We start from the raw sequence: 18,974 nt of genomic DNA, 5'->3' as shown, positions 1-18,974 counted from the left end.
AACTGCTGTGAACTCTGTTCCACACATTCGGAGCAAATCTGTGGAGACCGAAGGGATCTCTAGTGTTATCCATTCCTGAGAACGGGTTTGGTAACTTATGATTCTTAACTTAATTAAGGAAGTTACATATAGAGGCAGTTTTTATAAGATTGCTTTGTAAATAAGAGAATGCAGCTCTCTTACAGACAGTGGTCCATCCTACATCCAAGGGTTTGAAAAGAGCCTGCTTCATGCATGTAAACAATATCACCAAAATCCAATAGAGGGAGAAGCATTGTTTCAATCTTTCTCCTACTTTTAATACTAAGGCATGATTAATTTTGATATTTAAAAAAAACTGTAATCAGATGGGACGATTTTCAATCAGTACAAAAATCCTTTAACTTCTTGCGTCGAGCCATCCGGGATCGTGAATACAGCCTCAAGCTCATTACCATAACGCAACGTTAACTATTCATGAAAAAAACGCAAATGAAATGCAAGCTTAGCCTTTTGTTAACAACACTGTCATCTTAGATTTTCAAAATATGCTTCTCAACCATAACAAAACAAGCATTTGTGTAACAGCTAGCGCTGCTAGCGTAGCATTTAGCGTTAGCATTAGCAGGCAACATTTTCACAGAAACCAGAAAATCATTCAAATAAAATCATTACCTTTGAAGAACTTCAGATGTTTTCAATGAGGAGACTCTCAATTAGATAGCAAATGCTCAGTTTTTCCTGAAAGATTATTTGTTTAGGAGAAATTGCTCCGTTTGGTGCGTCACGTTTGGCTACCCAAAAAAAAGTCTTCAAAACGCCAAACTTTTTTCCAAATTAACTCCATAATATCGACTGAAACATGGTAAAGGTTGTTTAGAATCAATCCTCAAGGTGTTTTTCACATCTCTTCATGATATATCGTTAGTTGAAAGCCTCCTCTCTCCTCTCAATCACTGGATGACTGCGTGCAGCTTGTAGATTACGCACCAATTTAGACAAAGGACACCGGGCGGACCCCTGGTAAATGTAGTCTCTTATGGCCAATCTTCCAATGATATGCCTACAAATACGTCACAATGCTGCAGACACCTTGGAGAAACGATAGAAAGGGCAGGCTCATTCCCGGCGCATTCACAGCCATATAAGGAGACAATGGAAAACAGAGCTTCAAAAATTCTGCCCATTTCCTGGTTGAAGTTTCATCTTGGTTTCGCCTGTAGCATGAGTTCTCTGGCACTCACAGATAATATCTTTGCAGTTTTGGAAACCTTAGAGTGTTTTCTTTCCAAAGCTGCCAATTATATGCATAGTCGAGCATCTTTTCGTGACAAAATATTGCGCTTAAAACGGGCACGTTTTTTTATCCATAAATTAAAAGAGCGCCCCCTATATCCAAGAAGTTAAACAGTCAGCATACTGCGTTCCCCATGCAAGATTCAAATCTCAGGCGATGAACACCTCTGGGGTAGTAAAAATGTTAATTAAATCAATGAGTTTGTTTAGCACACACTTCTTGGCAGAGGGTGGACGATCACTTCATATAACTTTTATTTTTGAGTTTGGACCCAACCATTAAAATTTAGGACTGAAGGTAGCCTTTAACAGAGACACAGAAATAATATTATTTGTGTAAATAGCAACACCACCTATTGAGCAATCAATCGGCCATCACTGGTGAGTGAGCTGTGCATCATTGGATATGTCAGTAAAATTTGAACATTTTCTTTGTATTTTTTTAAGAATTTCCTCATTGTACAATGTCTCCACACGAGATTAGCTGGTAGGCTACTGGTGGAGTAAAGTCGTTTTTATTATCAGATTGTTTGTCAGTTTCAAAGTATCCTATCATTTGTGCAGTCTAAAAAAAGATTCAGCCATGTAAAATGATGTAGAATTGCATGAAATACATTTAATTTTTATCCTGGACCCTAGGCTACAAAGAAATTCAATGTACCTCTACTTCACGTACCTCTACTCAACTGCTCTATGCAAAAGCGATATTGCATGCAGTGCTTAATAAATAAAAAAATATATATATATACGTATATATATTTTTTTTGGTATCATGGGCGGTGACCTGGAAGGCTCTTTCGCACTCACTTTTTGATCGCACTTCCCGATTTTACAAATTTAAGGACTGATTTACTCCACAATTCTAACCTAATTGACAGGGTGAAAAGGAAGATTGTACATAATAAAAACTTGCACCTGTTTGCAACACGGCATTAAAGTAATACTGCAAGAAATGTGCCAAAGAAATGTTCATTGTTCTGAATACAAAGTTTTATGTTTGATGCAAATACAAAACATGTACCACTCTCTCCAGATTTTAAAGCATGGTGGTGGCTGCATAATGTTAAATCATAGCAGAAAACCTGCTTCGGTCTGCTTTCCACCAGACATTGGGAGATGAATACACCTTTTCAGCAGGACAACCTTAAACACAAGGCTACATCTACACTGGAGTTGCTTATCAAGTAGATGGCGACTGTTCCTGCGTGGCTGAGTTCCAGTTTGACTTTTACATCTACTTGAAAATCTATGGCAATACATAAATGGTTGTCTAGCAGTGGTGATTTTAGCATGTAAATCTTGGTGGGGCAAACTGAGAATTTTTTTTTTTTTGATGCATGCCAGCAAAGCCACTACACAACACAAAACAATACATGAATTGCACTACAACTGTGAGTAACAGTGCCCACAAACTGTTAGGGCCGATATAAAGCTGTCCCAACAGCAGAGCATTCTTTTTAACACCATCAAGTGAATTCTTAGCCAGGTGTAGCGGCGGTGTCAGCGGAAACTTGTCTGGCAGCGAAACTGTACATTCAGCCTAAATTTTGACTGCCTTTTTAAAAAATATGGCTGGCCTTGATAAAACAAATGTTTCTACTGACAGTTTGAGATTTACAAACTATGGCAAAGGGAATGACGAGTGGATAAGAGGCAATCTGTAATTTTGATTAAGACATTAATGAGTGAGCTAGGACAGATTTAGTCAACTATTTGTTCAGCACTTGAAGTGTACAGCAACTGAATTCAGTACAGTACTCTCCCTGTACACCAAGTCAGAACCATAGGATAAATAAAGGGGACATAAGCAGAGAATGAAATGTCTTCCAATATTTGATTACATTTCTCTAAAACAGGCTACATGCTCTGACCGTAAGGCGCTGCAGAGGGTAGTGCGTACGGCCCAGTACATCACTGGGTCCAAGCTTCTTGCCATCCAGGACCTATATACTAGGCGGTGTCAGAGGAAGTCCCCAAAAGATTGTCAGACTCCAGCCACCCAAGTCATAGACTGTTCTCTCTGCTACCGCACGGCAAGCAGTACCGGAGCGCCAAGACTAGGTTCAAAATGTTTCTTAACAGCTTTTACCCCCAAGCCATAAGACTCCTGAACAGCTAATCAAATGGCCACCTGGACTATTTACATTACTCGCTGTTTATCTATGCATAGTCACTTTACCCCTACCTACATGTACAAATGTTCAAATTACCTCGACTAACCTGTACCTCCGCACATTGACTCGGTGCCGATACCCCCTGTATATAGCCTCTTTATTGTAATTTTTTTTACTTAACTTCTTTGGGACAGGGGACAGTATTTTCACGTCCGGATGAAAAGCGTGTCCAAGGTAAATGGCCTGCTACTCAGACCCAGAAGCTAAGATATATGCATACTATTAGTAGATCTGGATAGACAACACTGAAGTTTCTAAAACTGTTTGAATCATGTCTGCGAGTATAACAGAACTTATTTGGTAGGTACATTTTGAGGTCACTCTCTTTTCAATGCGTTTTCATTGGGAATCCAACTTTCCTGCAGTTCCTATCGCTTCCACTGGATGTCAACAGTCTTTAGAAATTGGTTGAGGTTTTTCCTTTGAGAAATGAAGACTTAACACTGTTCAGAATGATATTGAATGTGTGATTTCATCAAAGCAACATTTTTATAGTAATTTATTTGAATTTGGCACTCTGCATTTTCTCTGGATATTGGCCAGGTGGAACGCTACCATCCCACATATCCCAGAGAGGTTTTAACTAATAATACGGTTCAAGAAATAGAGTTAAGGGCTTCTAAGTAAGCATTTCATGGTAAGGTTTACTTTTGTATTCAGCGCATGTAACAAATAAAAAATGTCATTTATTTTTATGTGCACCACCAAGTCAGAACAGTAGACTAAGTTATGAAGGGGAAAGGGACCAACTTATAAGGATGAGGCACATGGGCTACTGACAGCTTACTACACAACATACACTTAGTATTACTTTCTTAGCTACAGTATACATATCTCCCTGGCGTATTATTATATAGTTTATGCAGCAGCATACAATACATTTTTGGACCTGTATGTTCCCGACTTGGAATTTCGAGTTGGATGACCATTCAAAACCTATTTTCCAGTTGTCTTGAATTTACTGAACTCCTAAGATTTCTGCGTATGCAGTTGTTTTAAACAGCATGGCCAATGTATTCAACCTTTTCTGGCCCGTGGTGTGTTGCGAGTGAATGTTTTTTATAATTTTAAGTTTATCAAAGACCCTTAAACCTAGACTTTGACCACAACCTTTCCACTGAAATAGCAGGCTAGTGATTGCTTTGCAAAGCTTGCAGTTGGGAACTGATTCCCTCCAAACCACAAATTTTTGAATTTACAACTTGTTTATTGTTCCTGGCCGACAAGTACCAACACGTTTCACTTATTTCTCTTCAATTGAGAAGGATTTGCCAGTAGACTGACTTGATTCATTATATGACTGCTAGCTAAGATTTTGAAAGTATGATGTTGACATGATCAGTCCAATCAAAGCTATGGCAGATAAAATGGCGTCAAATAACTATCTGTGGCCAATGACCTTGAGCCTTCTTGGATGGGCACTTCTAATGTTAATCTATGGCAGCTAGTCTAAGTCAGTTCCAATACCATATTTACAATGTGCAGGGATACTCGAGTGATTGTCGATACTGTAGGGGTAAGGGGACTAGGCAACAGGATAAAAGATAAACAGAGTAGCAGCTGGTGTGTAGCGTCAGTATAAATGTGAGTCAGCAAGCTATGGAGTGAGTGTAGGGCCCTGTGAATGTGCAAAGATTGTAATAGAAGGTCAAAGATACAAGGGTAACTCAATCCGTGTAGGTATTTATCAGTCATATTTCTTGGGGATAGAAGCTGTTGTTGGGGTCAGACTTGACGCACTGGTACCTCTTGCCGTGCAGCAGAAGAGAAAATAGTATCTGGATTGGGTGGTTGGAGTCTAATGATTTTTCTGGGCCTTTTTACACCGCCTGGATGGCAAGGCGCTTGGTGCCAGGGATGTACTGGGCTGTCCGCACAACCCTCTGTACTGCCACGCGATCGAGGGCAGTGCTATTGCCATACCAAGCATTGATTCAGCCAGTCAAAATGCTCTCAATGGTACAGCTGTACAATCTTTTGAGGATTGGAGGGCCCATGCCAAACTTCAACCTCCCTGAGGGGGAGGCTCGCCTCCTTGACGACTGTGTTTGGACCATTTGTCTTTAGTGATTTGGACACTGAGTAACTTGAAGCTGTCTAACTACTCCACTACCGCCCCGCCGATGTGGATGGGGGCGAGCTTGCCCCTCTCCCCACCACCGCTGTTTCCTGTAGTCCCCAACCTTGGTCTTGCGGACCTTGAGAGAGAGGTTGTTCCTCCGGGCACCATACTGCCAGGTCACTGACCACCTCCCTGTAGGCTGACCCGTAATCGCCAGTGATCAGGCCTACCACCTCCGTGTCGTCAGCCAACTTGATGATTTGTGATGGCGTCATGGGTGAATGGGCAGTGACGAAGCGCACATGCCCCTGTGTTAAGGGTCAGCATGGCGGAGGTGATGTTGCCTACCCTCACCACCTAGGGTCGGCCCGTCAGGAAGTCCAGGACCCAGAGTCCTAAGCTTGGTGACAGGACAATGGTGTTGAACGCTGAGCTGTAGTCAATGAACAGTATTCTCTCACAGGTATTGTTCTTATCTAGGTGGGTGAGGGCAGCGTGGAGAGCAATCGAGATTGCGTTGTATGTGGATCTGCTGGCGTAATGGCAATTGGAGTGGGCCTAGGGTGGCTGGGATGGTGGAGTTAATGTGTGGAATAACCAGCCTCTCAAAGCACTTCATGATTACAGATGTGAGGATTAGACCCTGGAATAACGCACCCTGGAATACCGTCGGGCCAGTGGCCTTGCCGGCGTTGACCTGATTTAAAGACCCTTCTCTCATTGGCCTCAGCGAGCGAGATCACCCAATCCTCTGGGTTGGTGATGGCTCTGACACCCGGCTCAATGTTGTCAAAGCATGCATAAAATGAATTGAGTTCGTCTGGTAGAGGCATTGTCAGGCAGATCACGGTTGGGTTTTCCTTTGTAATCCGTAATGAACTGTAGGCACTGCCACATCCAGCAGGGGTCAGAGCCTGTATTATGATTCCATCAATGGTCTCTGACTTGTGGTCAGGTGAAACTCATTTTTTTATTCAACTCCCAAGTAAAATTTTCTTGGGCTCCCGAGTGGCGCAGTGATCTAAGGCACTGCATCTCCATGCTTGAGGCGTCACTACAGACTTCCTGCTTTGATTCGACTTTATCACAACTGGCTGTGATTGGGAGTCCCATAGGGCGGCGCACAATCGGCAAAGCGTTGTTCAGGTTTTGCCGGTGTAGGCTGTCATTGTAAAAAATGTGTTCTAACTGACTTGTCTCGTTAAAGGTAAATATTAACTGATCACATGTAATCTGTTACTCCCCAACCCTGAATATGACCCAGGTCTACATGAGTCATTTGATGTATAGTATACTGCAGCACTTTACATGGATTAACCCTGATCCCTTGGACATTTTCTTTGGTTGATAAAGGAAAGGAGACTGTAGTTGGGGATTTGGAACAGTAAAAGGAACAACATTATGTACTTATAAGGAGGGCTCATCCTCCACTGGACAACTTTGCCAACAACTAATCATCTTGTTGGGCATTGCCAATGAATGGCAACTACATCGGTGTTTCCTTTACATTGTATTAACAAGAAATGTAAGCCTTTTCAAAATGTTCTACATTCTAACTTTCAGGGACTACATCCAAATGCCACACTATTCCCTACATAGCACTACAAATGGAATAGCGTGGCATTTGGAATGCAAACACAAAGCTTTAAGTTTTACCAGACAACCTAGGGTCCATACTTGTGAATATTAGAATAATTTAACCTGGACCTACATTGTAGTTGGTCCCATCCGATAACCTGCCAAATGTTAGCCCTACACTAACCTCACCAGGTGACAATGACTATTTCTTGTCAGAAAAAATTCTGCATCAGCTTATCAAAGATCTTAAACTTTATATCCACCAACAAATGGCATTTCTTAAAATAGGTCCTTGGCCACCAGAGGGATATTTAACCTCAAAATTCAAGGTTGACTTTTGTTCCTCTTGGTCTGTCTCAAGTAGTGCCAAAATTGCATCATGATGATGATGATGATGATGCATCCTTGACTAATGTTAGACACAATTCAAAAGGCACATTTTCTCATATGTCAAAATCCTACACTTTTGCTCATCTGTTTTGCACACATCCATGTGCTTTTACAGAAAAGAGGTCAATGCAACAAGTTTATTGTACATTGTAAAAAACAAAAAAGCTGAAGAGCCATATGGACTTGTCATATAGCTGTCATGATGTACCATCAACATAATTGCTTCCTGGTGGCAAACTTAGCTAAAGCAGTTGCCTCACATGACAGTGAGGCGTTAACCATGGGTTCGAGCTCATATCAAGCAATTTTGGTAAGGGAAACACTGCTTGTTCAATGAGACAGTTGATAATTATAAAACATTGTACATGTAACGGTAGCCTGCTTTACGCGTTCACATGTAAAATAATGTGGTTTTTCCCTATGGGTGATTGAAGCTAGTAAAAGATTTTCTGGAATGACAGTCACCTTTTTTTTGTTTGGGATTATGACTGGATTGTTCTGTTTCAGGGCTCCAAGCAATGATGACATCATACTCATCAGCTGACAGTAGCCACACTTGGGAATGTTGGGAGCAGAGGATGATTCTGGAAATTGGGAACCCGGAACTCTGAAATACAGGAAAGAACCCTGATGGAAATACTGTTCAATAATATTTGGGACCATGCAGGTTTTTATAGGCAGAATTTGTATATTTTCCACGGGAGCAAATGTGGAATATAAGTGCCAAATAAAGTTCTTTATATTGCCTTTTAAACATTAAACTAAAAGCCATGTATGATATCTGCTGGCTCAGAGCCAGTGGCTCTGTATTTGCAAAGAGAAGGAAAATATTGAAAACAATAAGTGTCCACTCCACCTCTGAGGAATGGGCCTGGATAAATGTAACCACTCTCAAATTCATAGGCAGGGCTATGGATGCAAGGACTAACCATCATGATATCAAAATTATAGTTAACTACGTTTTGTTGCTATACAGTGTTTTACTTTGTTTACAAACATTGGCGTAAAAAAAAGGTTATATTTTGGGTTCTAATGGTATACGACTGTTGAACTAAGCTCATGAGGCATTTTCACAGGGACATTCTTCAGAGGTTTACAGGACCAGAAAGTCATTTCAGGAAAGCACAGGGTGAGCCTGACTGCTATGTGATTCTGATGCCCTTCGTATGTATGCAACATCAATGTGAAACACATTAAATTGATTTTTCGGTGTTTCATAGATTTGTATGTTCAAAATAAATCTGTAAGTGCACTACAAAAAATAATTTGTCTTTATCATTTGTCAATTATTTTGTCCATATAGGTATTTTGTCCATTTTGGAAATACCATTGTGTCTAAGGCCACCTTTACTTTTCAGTAAATAGAAAAGGTAATGCAGTCACTTGCAAAAGGAAGAAGGTAAATTGCATAATCCACTCATGCTAAGTACTTAGTAATTGAACTTTGGAATAAAGAGCTCATGACACCTGTAAGCTGCAAAGTCAATATTATTGAAAGATGAACTGCCTCTACACACAGGCATGCATGTCTTCCCTGTATCATAAAGATAAGAAATTGTGAGTCTGCCTTTCCCAGGTTTAAGACGGCAGGGAAAAGACAATTTGCGGAAACTGAACCTTGAGTGCGTAACAGAATATGAGACAATGATGAAGTGGCATGTATTATTCTGTTACATGCATTATTTGGTCATTTACTTTGACTACATAGCTGTGTAATAAATGCGTTGTGGCTAAGTATTTCATGAATGTGTTGTAACGGGTCCCAACTGCATTCAAGGATAATGAAAAGGCATGCAGAATTTAGTCATCTTAATAGAAGCATCATTACAATAACAGTGTAGTGTCATGGCTGTAATCAAAAGTGCTAGTGAATGGTAACGATTAGTCTCCAAGAAATGTGCCTGCAATTCTGTTATGATATATTGTTGTGACATGAAATATCAGTTAGCAAACAATAAAATTGTATCTATTTTAAATGCTTGATCTAATATAGCATACGCCATTGCATTCCCATTGTTTTGGTACATTTCCATTGAGTAAGGTAACTCCAAAATGCAGCTGTTTCAGCCTCTCCTTTCTGTGGTGGAGAGGCAGACAGAGAAATTAGTGTAGGCATTCATTAATCTTCTCTGGTTTTGCGTGTTTGGCTCAGGGTGCTGTCACTCATAGGGACACTAGGTTGCCAGCAAAAGCCCATCTTCAGTGCTCAATTGATTTACAGTAGAAGCAAACAGAGACCAGATCTTGTTGTTTCCAAGGGGAGCAAATTAATTATAGTGGGTAGAACAAGCAAGGAGGTGGTCAGAGCCAAGCATGAGCTAGTGAGATTCTATTTATTTGCACATTTCCGTGGTGCCAAGACAACAACCTCTCCCTCAACGTGTTCAAGAGTTGATTGTGGACTACAGGAAAAGGCGGACCGAACACTCTCCAATTCTCATCGACAGGGTTGTAGTGGAGCTGGTTGAGCGCTTCAAGTTCCTTGGTGTTCACATCACCAACAAACTAACATGGTCCAAACACACCAAGACAGTCGTGACGAGGGCACGACAAAACCTATTCCCCCTCAGGAAACTGAAAAGATTTGGCATGGGTCCTCAGATCCTCAAAAGGTTCAACAGCTGCACCATCGAAAGAGCATCAATGCCTGGTATGGCAACTGCTCGCCCACCGACCGCAAACGAACTAGAGAGGGTTGTGTGTCCGGCCCAGTACATCACTGGGGCCAAGGTTCCTGCCATCCAGGACCTCTATACCAGGGGGTGTCAGAGGAAGGCCCTAAAAATTGTCAAACTCCAGCCACCCTTGCAGGCAAGCGGTACCGGAGCGCCATGTCTAGGTCCAAGAGGCCTCTAAAACAGCTTCTACCCCTAAGCCATAGGACTCCTGAACATCCAATCAAATGGCTATCCAAACTATTTGCATTAACCCCCCACCCCGCACATTGGCTCTGTACCGGTCCCTCTGTATATAGTCTCGTGGTATTTTACTGCTGCTCTTAACTCTTGAAACTAGGGGGCACTATTTTCATTTTTGGAAAAATAACGTTCCCAAAGTAAACGGGCTATTTTTCAGGACAAGATGCTAGAATATGCATACAATTGACAGCTTAGGATAAAAAACACTCAAGTTTCCAAAACTGTAAAAATATTGTCAGAACTGATTTTGCAGGTCGAAAGCCTGAGAAAAATCCAATCAGGAAGTGACTCATGTTTTGAAAGCTCTGCATTCCGATGCGTCCCTATTGAGCAGTGAATGGGCTATCAACCAGATTCTTTTTTCTACGTATTCCCCAAGGTGTCTACAGCATTTTGATGTAGTGTCACACCTTTATGTTGAAGAATGAGCGTAAACGACTACATTGCGTACGTGTCCGGCTGAGGGCTCTCAGAGTAATTCTTGCGTAATAGACAGAGGTAGCTATTTTCCCTCCCGGTCTTACTGAAAATACAGCTGTCCCGGTTTATATATTATCGAATAGATATTTGAAAAACACCTTGAAGGTTGATTATAAACAACGTTTGCCATGTTTCTGTCGATTATTATGGAGCTAATTTGGAATATTTTTCGGAGTTGTCGTGACCAATTTCCGGTCGAATTCTCAGCCAGACGTGAAGAACTAATGGAGTTATTTCGGCTACAAAAATCATATTTTTTGATAAAAAGGAACATTTGCTATCTAACTGGGAGTCTCGTGAGTGGAAACATCCGAAGCTCATCAAAGGTAAACGATTTAATTTGATTGCTTTTCAGATTTTCGTGACCAGGTTGCCTGCTGCTAGCTAGGCATAATGCTATGCTAGGCTATCGATAAACTTACACAAATGCAGGTCTTGCTTTGGCTGTAAAGCATAATTTCAAAATTTGAGATGACAGGGTGATTAACAAAAGGCTAAGCTGTGTTTCAATATATTTCACTTGTGATTTCATGAATATGAATATTATCTAGTAATATTTTTTTGTGCGTTGCGTTATGCTAATTAGTGTCAGTTGATGACAATTCTCCCGGATCCAGGAGAGGGATTTCCAAGAGGAACTCCTTGTTACTTTTATTTCTTATTCATATTTTTTAAACTGCATTGTTTGTTAGGGGCTTGTAAGTATTTCACTGTAAGGTGAAACCTGTTGTAAATGGCGCATGTGACTAATACAATTCTGAAGTGCATGTGTACAATAATTACATTTGCCCCTTGCACACCTTCTAAACTGTAAAGGCTTCTAGGAGTAGTGGGTGGAGGAGTCAGGCGCAGAGAACAGGGTAGTTCAAAACGTGGATCTTTATTCCAAGAACAGAGTAATGGTCACGCCACACACAAGGGCGCATAAATACCCAGTCCAACAAACAGGACGAAACTGTCCGGAAAAACGGAATCCACAATAATCCACACACCATGAACGGAAAAACAAGCCCGCACAAAAGCCGGCAGGCCTACCGGGTTTAAAAAGCCCAAAACAAAACCCAAACAAGAAACGGGTGAAACTAATCCGACAAAACTAACTGAAACAGAAACGGGGATAGGTGTCAGCTAGTAGGCAGGCGACGATGACCGCCGAGCGCCGCCCGAACAGGAAGAGGCACCATCTTCGGCGGGATTCGTGACATAAACAACGTAATTTTTGGAAACTTTGGCAAATACAGACCACACTGTTTTGTTACAGATTCTAGTTTTGGAAACAAAACTGTATGGCGATCAAATGTTTCATCGATGAGAAAATGAGCAGAGATCCATCTTCACTGCTGACAACTGGGCTTCCTCTCATCACCATATTTGGTAGTGAGTGGAAACACTAACTGGATGCTTCACATTTATACATCCGGTAAAATATCTGGCTCATTGTTCTATCCATGGTAGAAGTGGCCTCCCAAGAAGGCTCATTGTCATTGGCTACAGATAAGTCAAACTCTTATGCCAGGTAACTTTGATTGGACTGATGGGATAACTTCATAACTAGGTTTAGCACGCACAGTTACCACGTCTTCAAGCTAGGTAGCTTAACTAGATGAAACGTTTTGACGAGTTAGACTATCCACTAGCAAATCATTTTCTAACTTAATGTTATGAAGGACATGTAGAGAGAACGTCTCGGTGCTCATTAGCCACCTAAACTTTAAATATCCATCCATTAAAATGAAGCATGCTGGAAAAGACTATTCAGTCAAGTGGTTGGTGGTGGATCATGTTTTTAAGTAGGCTAGCTATAATATACTATCCACCTCATTTTTTAATGTTGCTATAGGCACAGCCAAACAACGGAAGTGATGGATTCGAAGTCCTCTTTATTACCCTACTGCAGTACACCGGTGGCAAACTTGCCAGGGTAAATTATTTGAAAGAGTCAATTTATAGAGTATATAAAATTCAAGTAAACAAGTGTAAGTGTAATTTTATATTTCTTTAATTCAGGTTCGCTAATGTTAAGTAGCTAGACATACGTTAGTTGTGTTGTGGCAGAGTTAAGGACCATCCACCAAGCCTATAACAATAGATATAATGATAAACTATAGGCTACATAACTACAAAATGTTTGGAGCATCCACACTAGAGGAAAGTTTATCATTCTGCAGTCCTGCACCAGTCAATCTACTGATCACCGCATCCCACTGCACGCTGCTTATTAAAAACCCTTTCCTGCCCACAAATTACCAAATCAACCACTTGTGGAATGTTAATGTTTCAGAATGAATAAACATGTTTTTTACCTGTTGAAAATGTGGTATTTCTATGCCAAACGGTTTTGTTATATTTCAGTCTTCATGATGTATACTGAACAAAAATATAAACGCAACATGCAACAATTTCAAAGATTTGAAGTAAATTCATTAGGCCCTAGTATATGGATTTCACATGACTGGAAATACACATGCTTTTGTTAGTCACAGACACCTTAAAAGGTAGGGCGTGGATCAGAAAACCAGTAAGTATCTAGTGTGACCACCATCATGCAGTGCGACACATCACCTTCACATAGTTTATCAGGCTGCTGAATAAGTTCGAAGCATATGCATATTAGCCCATAATTCATAAACTCAATGTTAGGCTTATTACTGCAGTGAATGTATCAAGTCAATTTACACAGTGAAGGGAAAAAATAGTTTAATCAGACAAAGAAATCATAGGTAGCCTACACTGAGTGTGCTCCCTCCCAGTCCCCCGGTACCAGCTTGAACAGCTACCCTATTGATTCTGTTTTTTTAGGGACAAGAAATGTATCCTACCAAGGCTACAACAACACAATTTAATGAAGAATGCCATTATTGTTTTCAAGTGAGTACAAATGTATCGGCAAACAGAAACATGCTAATGCAGGGTTTTCTAGTGGTGCGCAAATGAATTGTAATAATGCATGAGCGTAGAAGAAGTTGTTTCCGTGTTTCAAAGTGTTCGAAAATGAGGTGCATAGGATACCTGTCTTATTGTTGATGTTTGATGGTTGACTGTAATACCCATGGAACCACATGTAGAAGAAGGGTTAGTTATATTTGATGTAAGCGAGAGAATAATCTTATAAAAGTTGCATATTGTTAACGGGCCCCTTTTTAAAAGACAGGTAGACCCATGCAGGCAGTATCACAATATTTCAGACCGATTACTAGCTAGCTTGTTTACTCTACATGTATGCTTGACTTCCATGCAATAAGAGCTAAAGATATGGGAAGTACAGTAGCCATAAACTGATAACCCAAATGTTATAACGTTTGTGTGTGTGTGGCTCAAAACTGTACTGGTACTGGTTTTGTTGCATGTCATCAGCTTTGTTGAGTTTGCCACACCAATATTTTCATGTTAAAATCACAACTGTTACTGAATATGCCAAAAGGCCAAACCAAGTTTTGAAACTTATGCTGATATATAGCCTGCGCTAGCTCTATTTCCCCATTGGCCAGTATAGGCCCTTGACTTTACATTCTTCTTTTTCTTTTTCTCCTTCTCACCGAGGTCAATAGTGCATGAAGTTCCCTATAGAGTTATATCCTCAGGGCCCAATTGTATCTAAAGTTATCTATCTGGATCTCACTTAGCCTATTGGATAGGATTAAATGCATAGAAATAGAACGGACAAATCATTAATTTAATCCTATCCGATAGCTGAAATAGATCACTTCTGAAAAACTGGGCCCAAGGTACATTTTACGGATCAAATCGCTTAGTTGAAGATCATAACTCTTCCGTAACCCATTAACAGCTAACTGACAGGTTCATTTTCTCGTCATCTTCTCAGATCCGCAGGAAATAAAACAATATAGAGGTAAAATGGGATGTAGTACTTTCATATTTTGAAATTCCAGGTAATTTTTGAAGATTTTGTTGGAGCGAACCATTGAGGAAAGCTCAGCATTGCATGTAGATAGGTTTGGCTGCTAGGCTGAAGTAGCAAGGACATGCACATTAAGAGAAGATGATATCCAGGCCATATGACACCCAGACCATACTCTATTTTTGAAAGAATACATTAACCAAGACCATACGTGCATTCATGACAGCTGAACGTGCTGTGGTCAGCAGGGTACAGGAAGAAGGATGTAGGCAAGATAACTGATGACTAACACGTAAAACATAAGCATGCAGTACATACATTATTTTTAGAACATGGAAAGAGTTCTGCCATCGTTGTAACCAAAAGCAGATACTAAGGGGGAGTAACTTTATTTACATATTTGATGTACACAAATACTATGTATGTATAAAAGCAGAGCCAGTGCTAAGAAGCGGCGGCTATTCCGCGGACCAGCACGGCTTTTAATAACTTGTATTAAAGTCTACATTGAATTCAAAAGTTCTTCTGAGAGTATTATATTTCTATAGACAGTATTATATTTCTGAAACAATTATCCACGACAATTTCTCACAACAAGCATATCTCTGTGAAATGTCAACAGAGCACTGAGCATATACCAACCTTTTTATTTTCAGCCTTTTACATTTTACTCGTGTCAACATAATTATATTGATGTGAGCTGTGAAAACAACTTTGAAGAAGGCTACCAAAAAAGGTAAAATCCTCAAGTTATTATGAGAAACCTGCACTGCTATGTCAACAGAGCTCTGTGCTTATTATTGGATGTATTAGGTTACGAAATCCGACTTTTTGATGTAATGTAGGGATGCAAATGTCTGTAATTTTTCCTGCCGACTAACCAACTCTCATTAACCGGTCACCAACTGTAAATGTTTTCCAAACAGTACAATGATGTGCATAGGAGAGAATTTCATAATTACTCATAGATCGATAGAGCTAGAGACATATTTTATGACTAACAATTTATATACAGTTGAAGTCGGAAGTTTACATACGCCTTAGCCAAATACATTTAACTCTGACATTTAATCCCCACTTTATTTTAAGAATGTGAAATGTCAGAATAATAGTAGAGTGACTTATTTCAGCTTTCATTTCTTTCATCACATTCCCAGTGGGTCAGAGGTTTACATACACTCAGTTAGTATTTGGTAGCATTGCCTTTAAATTGTTTAACTTGGGTCAAATGTTTTGGGTTGCCTTCCACAAGCTTCTGACAACAAGTTGGGTAAATGTTGGCCCTTTCCTCCTGACAGAGCTGGTTTAACTGAGTCTGGTTTGTAGGCCTCCTTGCTCGCAGATGCTTTTTCAGTGCACTTTTTGCACCAAAGCATGTTCATCTCTAGGAGACAGTGTGTGTGTCCTGAGCTGTATGCACGGTCCCATGGTGTTTATACTTGCGTACTATTGTTTGTACAGATGAACGTGGTACCTTCACGTGGTACCTTTCAATTTTCTTTCTGAGGTCTTGGCGCATTTCTTTGGATTTTCCCATGATGTCAAGGAAAGAGGCACTGAGTTTAAAGGTAGGCCTTGAAATACATCCACAGGTACACCACCAATTGACTCAAATTATGTCAATTAGCCTATCAGAAGCTTCAAAAGCCATGACATAATTTTCTGAAATTTTCCAAGCTGTTTCAAGGCACAGTCAACTCGGTGTATGTATACTTCTGACCCACTGGAATTGTGATACAGTGAATAATAAGTGAAATAATCTGTCTGTAAACAGATGTTGGATAAATTACTTGTCATGCACGAAGTAGATGACCTAACCAACTTGCCAAAACTATAGTTTGTCAACAACAAATGTGTGGAGTGGTTGAAAAACGAGTGTTAATGATTCCAACCTAAGTGCATGTAAATTTCCGACTTCAACTGCATGTACATATTCTCATTCACCCCTTTAGATTTGTGTCTATTAGGTTGTTGTTGGGTAATTGTTATAGTTCGATTTTACTGCACTGTCAGAACTAGAATCACAAGCATTTCACATCACTCGCATTAACATCTGCTAACCATGTGTATGTGAGCAATAAAATTTGATGAATGAGGGGACACAAGATTGTTGGACGAAAACGAGCAAGGAACACAAAGGTTAATATCAAAATTACAACAGTAATGACACAACCAACTCATTCTTCTCTCTACAGATTCTTAAATACAATACAAAAGACATGTCATAAATAATCCCCTGTCATGGGCTACTATTGACAAGAATGATCTGTCAAAGAGATGATGAAGGGGGTTTCAGTTGTGCTTGGAGACAGTAAATGTATTGTTGCGTTTGAGAATGGGGAGAAATTGCACCTTTCAATTGATCTCCCATACACAACAATACATACTGCTCTCCTTAGACTTTTCACACCTTCAAAAGCAGCTCTCAATGTCCCTCCCTAAATGTGAATCTCAAATTGGTCTTATGTAGCAAAACTTGAAAGTGTTTTTTTTACATTGGATAAAAGTAGAGACTCAGAGCTACAAAATGGTATATCATACAATGGATTTTTTAGGAACAATGGCAAAGTAATTCTGCTTTGAAAGTTGATTAACTCACTTTTGAGAAAATGGCCTTTGAATTATTTGGTACCTACAGGAGAGCTCTCCTTTGTCTACACCCATTCAGCATTGTTCACACCCTCTTAAGCCAGCTCCACCCATCTCTTTAAGGATTCACCTATGAGGTCATGTGCTAAACATTAGTAAAGATTAAGATCAAAAGTGGTTAATGGAGTAACCTACAATAAGGAAAAATTCCAGGTAAACGAAGTGTCCAGATAAAAATATTTATAAATATTAGATGACGCTTACCCAGACATACTTGTCTAAATTGATGGGTCATGTGAAAGAAATGCTATAAAACACGAAAAAGTACCAAATGTCATACTTGAGTAAAAGTAAAGATACCTTAATAGAAAATGACTCAAGTAAAGTCACCCAGTAAAATACTACTTGAGTAAAAGTCAAAGTATTTGGTTTTAAAAATACGTAAGTATCAAAAGTAAATGGAATTGCTAAAATGTACTTAAGTATCAAAATATAAATCATTTCAAATACCTTTTTTTATCAATGGATTTACAAACGAAGCGTTTGTGCTTAGTGAGTCGGCCAGATCAGATGCAGTAGGGATGAGAGGAGATGTTCTCCTGATAAGTGTGTGAATTGGACAATTTTCCTGTCAAAATATAACGAGTAGTTTTGGGTGTATTTAACAAGAACATTATTTTCACAGCATGCTAGGTCTCTACAGAAGGTGTAAACGGTACAGGCAAATGGTTACTTGCATAGTAGCAATATCAGAAATAGTGTCCAAATAAATAAAATAATATACAGTATGTACAAAAACAACATCAGGAACGATAGTGATAGACGAGGTAGTTAAATGCATTAGAGGTCGACCGATTATGATTTTTCAACGCCGATACCAATTTATTGGAGGACCAAAAAAAAGCTGATACCGATTAATCGGACTATTTATTTATTTGTAATAATGACAATTACAACAATACTGAATGAACAAATATTTTAACTTAATATCATACATCAATAAAAATCCATTTAGCCTCAAATAAATAATGAAACATGTTCAATTTGGTTTAAATAATGCAAAAACAAAGTGTTGGAGAAGAACGAAAAAGTGCAATATGTGCCATGTAAAAAAGCTAACATTTGAGATCCTTGCTCAGAACATGAGAACATATGAAAGCTGGTGGTTCCTTTTAACATGAGTCTTCAATATTCTCAGGTAAGACGTTTTCAGGTTGTAGTTATTACAGTAATTATAGGACTATTTCTCTCTATACCATTTTTATTTCATATACCTTTGACTATTTGATGTTCTTATAAGCACTTTAGTATTGCCAGTGTAAAAGTATAGCTTCTGTCCCTCTCCTCGCCGCTACCTGGGCTCGAAACAGGAACACATCGACAACAGCCACCCGAGAAGCATCGTTACCAATAGCTCCACAAAAGCTGCTGCCCTTGCAGAGCAAGGGGAATTACTACTCCAAGTCTCAGAGCGAGTGATGTTTGAAATGCTATTAGCGCGCACCCCGCTAACTAGCTAGCCATTTCAGATCGGTTACACCAGCCATTAGGATGATAGGCTTGAAGTCATAAACAGCGCTGTGCTGCTGGCAAAACACACAAAAGTGCTGTTTGAATGAATGCTTACGAGCCTTCTGCCGCCTACTCAG

General features: G+C 39.8%; 1 protein-coding gene across 4 annotated transcripts in view; it reads left to right on the top strand.

Moving 5' to 3' along the window:
* Positions 1-8,744, top strand: part of mcoln2 (mucolipin TRP cation channel 2) — a 68,768-nt gene extending 60,024 nt beyond the window's left edge. For all 4 annotated transcript variants that reach the window (XM_020455529.2, XM_031800793.1, XM_020455527.2 and 1 more), the window contains exon 14: positions 7,987-8,744. In XM_020455529.2, the coding sequence (XP_020311118.1) occupies positions 7,987-8,023 (37 nt within the window). In that variant the 3' untranslated portion in view covers positions 8,024-8,744. The remainder of the gene's footprint in view (positions 1-7,986) is intronic.
* Positions 8,745-18,974: the final 10,230 nt, after the last annotated feature.

The sequence above is a fragment of the Oncorhynchus kisutch genome, linkage group LG21 (assembly GCF_002021735.2).
Source record: "Oncorhynchus kisutch isolate 150728-3 linkage group LG21, Okis_V2, whole genome shotgun sequence".
Classification (NCBI taxonomy): Eukaryota; Metazoa; Chordata; class Actinopteri; order Salmoniformes; family Salmonidae; genus Oncorhynchus; species Oncorhynchus kisutch.
The sequence above is the reverse complement of the archived record's forward strand: the minus strand, read 5'-3'. Positions and strand labels throughout refer to the sequence as shown.